General features: G+C 41.3%; 1 protein-coding gene across 3 annotated transcripts in view; it reads left to right on the plus strand.

Moving 5' to 3' along the window:
- KIT (KIT proto-oncogene, receptor tyrosine kinase) overlaps window positions 1–8,565 on the plus strand; it is a 101,683-nt gene that overhangs the window by 89,474 nt on the left and 3,644 nt on the right. For all 3 annotated transcript variants that reach the window (XM_027836603.1, XM_027836602.1, XM_027836604.1), the window contains 5 exons: window positions 145–272; window positions 2,905–3,027; window positions 6,993–7,104; window positions 7,216–7,315; window positions 8,044–8,149. In XM_027836603.1, the coding sequence (XP_027692404.1) occupies window positions 145–272; window positions 2,905–3,027; window positions 6,993–7,104; window positions 7,216–7,315; window positions 8,044–8,149 (569 nt within the window). The remainder of the gene's footprint in view (window positions 1–144; window positions 273–2,904; window positions 3,028–6,992; window positions 7,105–7,215; window positions 7,316–8,043; window positions 8,150–8,565) is intronic.

Here is an 8,565-nt window from a genome sequence, read left to right on the forward strand (position 1 = left end):
TTAGGAAGGCTAAATAAATCACGAGGTCTCATTCGAAGACCTGTGGAAGCACCAGAAGGCCCTCCTTTACTGTCCTTGTCTTGACTTTCAGCTGTTTAACTTTTGGAGGCAATCTTAAAAATTCTTCCACTTCTAATTGACTAGGCTCGTACATAGAGAGAGATGTGACAGCCGCCATCATGGAAGATGATGAATTAGCTTTGGACATTGAAGACCTATTGAGCTTCTCTTACCAGGTTGCAAAGGGCATGAGTTTCCTTGCTTCTAAGAATGTAAGTGGAATTTGGCTACCAAAGAGCTAAAATCTTTTTAGCTATGGACCTCTTTATGGACCCTTTTGAGAGACTGTTAAAGCCTTTGACCCCTTCTCAAAATAGTGCTTTTAAATGAATAAAATAAAATACATAGGATTATGAAGGAGGCCAATTATACCAAAACACTGTTATCAAAAATTTTTATTTTTGAAAAGGTTATGGGCCTCAGGTTAAGAAGCCCTGATCTCGGGGCAGCTAGGTGGCGCAGTGGATAGAGCCCCGGCCCTGAAGTCAGGAGGACCTGAGTTCAAATCCGGCCTCAGACCAAACACTTGACACTTACTAGCTGTGTGACCCTGGGCAAGTCACTTAACCCCAATTGCCTTAAAAAAAAAAAAAAAAAAAAAGAAGCCCTGATCTCGAGCCACAGTATAATGGAGAGTGTCACTTTGAAGTGTGGTAACCCAGAGCAGTAGAGAATTTGTTGTATTCTCGTGTCTTAGCTCCTATCTTTTTTGTAATTACCTTTCCAGTTCATACTACCCTGTCCAGATTACTTTTCCATGAGTCTTCACAGGAGATGAAGTGATTAAATTTCTCTCTTAGTTGTTAGAATAGAGACTCTCTCCATGAAAGAAATTAAAATATTATTTGTCAAGGTACAAGGCTTAGGCTAAAATCCTCTCTGCCATTGCATGAAAGTCACCTTAGATTAAATGTATTGCTGAGGAGGGGTGATGTTTCTTAGGTTTCCAATCTCTGGTGAAAATGAAGCTGAATAAAATGTTCAAGTCATACTTTTAGAGCCGGAAGGAGCTTAAGAAGCTCTTCTCCACCCCCACCCCCCCCTTTACAGATGAAGGAAACTGAGGCCCAGAGAGATGAATGAAGTAGGTTGCTCAAAATTACAAGGCAATAAGTACCAAAGGCAGGCTTTAAATTTAGTTACTCTTATTCCAAGTCAGACACCTTTTCCCCTTGTACAATGCTGTGTGTCTAGAGTGTAAGTGTAGTTATGAGATATGAGGCACTGTATGCCCCCTCATGCCTTAACATGAATTGTAAGTGGGATGGAGACTTCTTGATGGTTGACATTCTGGGGGCCTTGCTCAGTCGTATCTCATATCTTGAACTTGAAGGAGACTTTTTCCTGGAAATTGTAGAATTGAATTTTCACGCTTGCCCATTGAATTGTTGAGCTTGTCAAAACTCGTACCTATCCTTGAATGGTGTGCCGTACTGATATTATTTGGAGGTCAAAGTTAATTCAGAGATCTAATGGCTAATGGAAAGGTTTAGCATTACTGTTTGTCCTTCTTCTCAAAGAGGACCGTGACATCAGGAAGGTGATGCCATGACATGCAAAGTGAATTGGATTTAAGTGAGGGAGAGCTGTGCAAAGTCACCAGCTTCATTTTCTCTCTTGGAGCCATCTGGGTCCAGTGGCCAGATATGGGTCGGGACAACTGGAGATGGCCCAGGATGCAATGGGGGACCTTGGCCTTTTCAAGCTAAGGTCTTTAACAGGTCTCAGTTTGCCTGAAGCAGCGCCCATTCGGGTGATTATGGTTAAGAAATAAGGCAAAGAATGACCTCTTTCAGAAAAAAAAAATAGATCTGGAAGGGGAAGACCCCTTCTGGCCAAAAGAGAAACAATTGTTAATTCCATTTATTCTGAGTCAATGGGGCCCAAACAATGGCCAAGTAGAGCTTGGCCTGGGACCTATTTCCAATCAATGAAAGCCAGAGTGATTTGGGTTTAAGGCTGGTTCTCTCTGCCCCCACAGGTACTAGATACAGGTATAGGTACAGGAACGGTGGTATGGTATGGGTATGGATACAGGTACAGGTGTGATACACTATGTGGAAAGAGAAGGAAGGAAGGAAGGAAAGGAAATGAAGGAAGGATGGAAGGAAGCGAAATAAAGAAAGAAAGAAAGACAGGTTGCCCATATGGAAGTTTGGTCCCCAGTGGGCAGCTCCTTCTCTGCTCAGAGATTGCATTAAAAGCGTCTATAAGTCCATGACTCTCAGAAACCTAATTCACATTTCATTGTGGAAACAGTAATGTCTAACGTATTTTAATAGTATACTAATTTATAGTTGAGTATGTTTGGAAGTCCTGTTCTAAATTGTCATCTGTGACATCTGCAAACAATTAAGACCAAAATGAGGACTCCAGGTGGTTGAAAGAAAGCGACATCTCTTTTAGAACCTAAGATTCACCAGGTTTTTAAAAATTAACCTCACTGGCTAAGCTCTTGCTTTAGGAGTTCATAACAAACATTTGAGGAGATACACACACAACTCGTTTTTAGTTTTGATTTTTTTTTACACTTTTAAAAAAGTAATTTGCTGTGTATCCTTCCTCTTTGATAAGATTGAAGGAGAGAAGTCCTGGGGGGAAAATAGGCACTTATTGTTCATTTTGAGAAAAAATGATTTCTAGTAATTACTCAATGTGAATATCACATCACTCAGGGCATTATTTTCAGTGCAATGTAAGAAAAATATTAGTGCTTGGCTTTTGTGTGATATAGCTCTTCAGTATATGAAAAGAAAAAACTCTTGCCTCTTCTGTTATTAAAGATATGGGAACTAAAATGCTTAATATTATTTTTCCCCTTCTCTTCCTTTCTTGTCTTAATAGTGTATTCATCGAGACTTGGCAGCCAGAAATATTCTACTTACCCATGGTCGAATAACAAAAATCTGTGATTTTGGCCTGGCCAGAGACATCAAGAATGATTCTAATTATGTGGTCAAAGGAAATGTAAGTGTATGACCTTTTTGTGAGAGCCAATTGAAATCCTTAAGATTCTCAGGTGGAAATGAAAAACTTTGGGGGGAATGAATCCATCTGGGGTCTTTCGTGCTATTTAGCAGTCAAAGTAAGTATGTCCTAAATAGAGTTTGCATGGTGTGGTGAGCATTACTACAACTAACATTCCAATAATAGAATTCCTAATGCTAATTGTGTAATTATGGGGCTCATGAAGGAAACAGAAATAGGCTTAATTTTCATTGTAGACTGAAAATAGCAAAGAATTTGATTTTGCTGGAGTGTAACAAATGTAGACCTGAAGGTCACAGTGGGAGATATTTTTCCTTTGAGTTGAAAATGTTCATTATGTGAAAGGTAATCCCAAAATCTAGAAGATGATCGATCCAGGATTTTAGAGCTCCCATTTCAATCAATAAAGAAATCGTGATTAATGTTGATAGTTTGCAGAGAACATATTTCAAAGTGCTTGCTTGTATGACAAACCTCTGAGGTCCAGACGAGTTAAGTGACTTCCCCAAGATCACTTGGTCATTTGAAGCACCTGGTATTTCCTGATAACCAGCATAGTCAGTGTCCCCAACCTTTCAAGTGCTGAACCTCCTCCTCCCTTGTACTGGCCTACATTGTGGGGTGGAGGTGACCCTACAGTCTTAGCTGGGGTTTCTTGGGAGGAGTGATAGACTTCAGCTGCATCAACATCATCTGCCCTTTCCCACTTGTGTCCCCTCGTGGTCCAAGACATTGGTCAAAGGGCCCTGTTGGCATCTTCCCGTACCTGGCATGCTTTCCCTCCTTTTCTCCACTTCTTAGAATCCCTTACTTCTTCAAGGTTCAGCTCAAGCACCATCTTCTGCATGAGGGATTTCTTAACCTGGGGTCTGTGAAGTTGTTGTTTGAAAAGTTTCTCAATATAATGGGTTTCCTCTGCGATACTACATATTTCATTTTATGCATTTGAAAACATTTTGAGAGTGGGGACCATATAGTTTTCACTAGACTAACAAAAGTATGTGCTACTACTACTACTACTACTACTACTACTACTACTACTACTACTACTACTACTACTACTGCTACTACTACTACTACTACTATCACCTTTTATATAGCACTTAATATGTGCTAGGCATTGTGCTAAGTGCTTTAAAATTATTATCTAATTCATTCCTCACAATAATTCTGGAAAATAGGTGCTATTATTCCCCCCATTTTTACAGATGAGGAAACTGAGGCAGACAAAGGTTAAGTGACTTGCCCAAGGTCACACAGCTAGAAAGTGTCTGAGGTCGGATTTGAACTCAGGTCTTCCTGATTCCAGGACTGGCTTTGTGTTTTTCCACTGTGCCATCTAACTGTTTCCTAAAAAGTTAAGAACAACATCTCTTGCACCTGAAGTCTTTCTTCTACCACCAGCTGCTAATGCCCTCTCCCTTATTTATAACTACCTTATTTATTTTGTATTTATTCTGTGCATGTGTGTGTTTCTCTCAGTCGAATGTAAGCGCTTTCAGGGCAGAGATGGTTTCATTTTAATCTTTTCCCCCCTAATATACACTGAACCCGGTATAAAGTGGGCAATTAAATGCTTATTAGCAAAATTGTGCCTTCTTAATAGTGTACTGGTAAATATTTAACAAGCAGTTCTCTGGAAAAAAAAAAGCATGATGTGCTTTAAAGTTAAATCTGCATTATTAACATTTTCCCTATGACTTTCTCAAATGTAGACACACACCACACCTCCCCCTCCCAAAAAAAATCAATCCTTGATTTGTAGTATATGTCAATTTGGGGGCATTTTGAATTGGCTCCAACCCTTTCCTCCCCCTGCCCTTTACTCATTTGAGAAATTGGCATTCCCCCATTTCAACTCTAGCCTCTTTAGCACTAGGCTAGGGATTGGCAACCCCCTCCCCCTCCCTATTGTATTATAAAATTATAGATTTAGAGCCTGAAGGTGCCTTAGTAAAGTGTCTTATTCAACCCTCTCATTTTACAAATTTTACATCATTTCTGCAAGGAAAGGTTAAGTTTCCCAAAGCTAATAAGCGACAGAGATAGGGTTTGAAACCAGTCCCTCTGTCTCCCAATCCTGCATTCTTTCCACGGCATAGAGAAGGAGGGAGTAGTACATGGAAGGGCTCTGGCTCTCAAGTATGGGCCTTGCTATTACTAGCCTTTGAGCTCTCCACTGAAATGCAAATAACCCAAGGATAACTCAAGGCAGGGGTGGGAAACCTGTGGCTTGGAGGCTGGATTCAGTCTAAGCACTGCACTTGAGGACCTAGAGGGTTATTTTCTCCACCCTTGTATCAAGGTTTATCAGATACCTGTCTTAGAGGTCAGTTAACCCCCTCGGCTAAGATTGGCAAAAATAGAATGCCAGGATGGAAAAAAGAAATTGCCTTGAGGGTGCCAAACATACATTTGGGCCTCCAAGCATTTTTGCCCCAGAGATGAGGCTTTTCTCCTTAGCCACAACCTGCCCTTTGTAACTAAAATAATTTTTGACCTCTGCCCTCATTTGTAGAACCTCCTTATACCACCTAACAATAAGTATTTATTAAGCTCCTACTGTGCAGACTCTAAGGAATAAGTAAGCGACATTTGTTAGAGGGAAATATGAGTGGTATTTCAAGAGATTCACAGACTAGTAAGGTGATGATACCCGACTGGATAGCTGTAATGTACAGCATCATATTTGAGAGTTATGGAACAAGATATTAATGTCAGGTCTAGTGGGAGAGGGAGGCAGTGTTGCAGCCAAGGGGATTGAGGAAGTTATCCTGCAAAAAACTGGCATTTGAGAAGAGCTTTCAAGTCAGGAATGGGGATTATTGGGGATGGCTTTTCCAGCATAAGAAACAGCTTGGGCAAAATAGAGGCTGCAGAGCTGTGTGTTTGGGGGAGGTCAATAGAAATGGTTGAGTTTTCTCTAGTTAGACTGGACCATTGAATGCTGGAAGGAGAGTAATATGACAGAAAACAAGGGTAGAGAGGCACTATTGTTATCTTTTGTTATAAGGCAGCTCTTTCTAGAATTGTTTCTTTATGTATATTTTTTATTTTTTTCCCAGTTACATGTAAAAACAATTTTTAGCATTCGTTTCTTAGAATTTTGAATTCCAAATTCTCTTCCCTCCTCCTTGAAAAGGCAAGCAATTTGATATAGATTATACATGTGCAGTCATGCAAAACATTTCCATATTAGCCATCTTGCATCTTTTTAGACGTGTTAAGTATTAAATTAAAATCAGGAAATAAATTGAGGATACATGACCCTTGCATTCATGTTTTGGTAATTTTACTGACCCCTGGCGTCTCTTTGAGGGGCTCTGCTGAGCCCAGCTGTTGGGCCATGTTTTAGGAGCTCTGGTTCAGACAATCTGAAGGGTTGTCAAATTTAAGAACCATTAAACATTTGTTTCCTCTGATTACCAGACAGTCAAAAAGTAGTTCTCGTTTATTATAGCATTCCAGAATTTGCAATGTGTTTAATCCTGTATGTTTAATCCTCTCAATAACCCTGCTGTAGTAATTGTTATTATTAATGTTGCCATTTTACACATGAGGAACTGAGTCTGAAAGTAGTTAAGTGACTTGGCCAGGGTTACTCAGCTAGGGAGGGCTTGAACTCAGATCTTCCTTACTCCCTAATCCAGCCGTCTCTGTCCACTACATTATTATGCCTTAAAAGAAGTGAAAGAAAGAAGGTTGAAGAGTTTCTCTTTGTCAAAAGTATTAAAGTAAGTCAGGATGACAACTATAAGAGCAATAAGGAAAGATTTCAATTGGAAGATTCTTTGATAATCATTCTCAGAGAAGAAGTCTCGGGGAACTTGGGACTGAGCCCGTCTTCCTCCTCCCCTCCTTCCACCACTCGCAGCTATAGCAATCATTTTTAGCCAGTCTTTGGAGTTTCTTAACGTACTGAACGTGTTCTTCTTCCCTCGCAGGCCCGGCTACCTGTGAAATGGATGGCACCTGAAAGTATTTTCAACTGTGTTTACACCTTTGAAAGTGACGTCTGGTCCTATGGAATATTTCTTTGGGAGCTGTTCTCTCTAGGTAAAATGGCCCTCATGTTGAATCAACTCCTGACGCCTCCCTGCAGCTTTATGTTGTGGGGGTTATCGGTGTTTCAGATTAATTCTGACTTGGGCTATGTTTGCACTTTAGGAAGTAGTCCGTACCCTGGAATGCCTGTCGATTCCAAGTTCTACAAGATGATTAAAGAAGGTTTCCGAATGCTCAGTCCGGAATGTGCACCTCCTGAAATGTGAGTGAGACCTGAGTCCTTGCCCTTCTTCTTTAACAAGGGAAAATGTGATTGGGGGTTTTGGCTAGCACACACCTTACAAATGGCACTCAGTTTCATATTGTTTGTGGTTGTTGAGTTGTTCAGTTGCGTCCGACCTTTCGTGCCTCTGTGGACCATAACATGCCGGTGCTGTCCGTGGGGTTTTCTTGGCAAAGATATTGCAGTGGTTTGCCATCAACTTCTCCAGTAGATTTTGACAAACAGAGCTTAAGTGACTTACCCACAGTCACACAGCTAGTGAGCGTCTGAGGCTGGATTTGAACTCAGGTCTTCCTGAGTCCAGGCCCGGTGCTCCATGACCCATCTGCGTGGCGCCCTATTCTATTTTATCACAGCTGGCCTAATGTCACATTTGTAGCACATTTTTTTATAACAACATGTCATCCGAAGATGAGACAAGTCCCCCAGGCATTTTAAATCTACAACGTGTCTGACTTTAGGCAGACACGATCCAATTTGTTTGATTTCCTGGTCTGGAAAATACCTTTTAGATTAGTACATCAATCAGACCATCAATAATCATTTATTAAGCAACTGTTACATGCCAGACATTTGTGGTGAGCTCTCGAGGGATCTGGGGGTAGGGGATGCGGCTGGGAGAGAAGGATGTGTTACACGCAACTGAAGACACGGTAGGGGAAGAAGAAGAAGTTGGATTGCCTCATTCACCAGTCCTGTTTCTGCAGGTATGAGATCATGAAGAGCTGCTGGAATGCAGACCCTTTGCAGAGACCAACCTTCAAGATGATTGTGCAGCTCATTGAGCAGCAGCTATTGGACAGTACTAACCATGTGAGTATATGCTGACCAATTGTAGATGCCTTTTTTCTCCTTTGTCTGAGGCAAGAGTGGGGAACCTGTGACCTCAAGGCCACGCATGGCCCTCTAGGTCCTCAAGTGGGGCCCTTTGACTGAATCCAAACTTCACAGAACAAATCCCCTTAATAAAAGGATTTGTTCTGTAGGTTCCCAAGGACCACGTGGCCTCGAGGCCGCAGGTTCCCTACCCCTGGTCTATGGTATCCCTCATTCAGACTTTAGGGGTGGGGGCTGTGACTTGTTCCTCCTGCTTCTCCACCACCAGTGGGGTTTTCTCATTGTAACGGCTTAGGTCATAGAATGTTAGCACTGAAAGGGACCTTTGAAATCCTCCAGTCCAGATCCTTTATTTTACAATGGAAGAAATAAGGCCCAGAGCAGAGAAGGTG

The sequence above is a fragment of the Vombatus ursinus genome, unplaced genomic scaffold (assembly GCF_900497805.2).
Source record: "Vombatus ursinus unplaced genomic scaffold, bare-nosed wombat genome assembly UNPS02014818.1, whole genome shotgun sequence".
NCBI lineage: Eukaryota > Metazoa > Chordata > Mammalia > Diprotodontia > Vombatidae > Vombatus > Vombatus ursinus.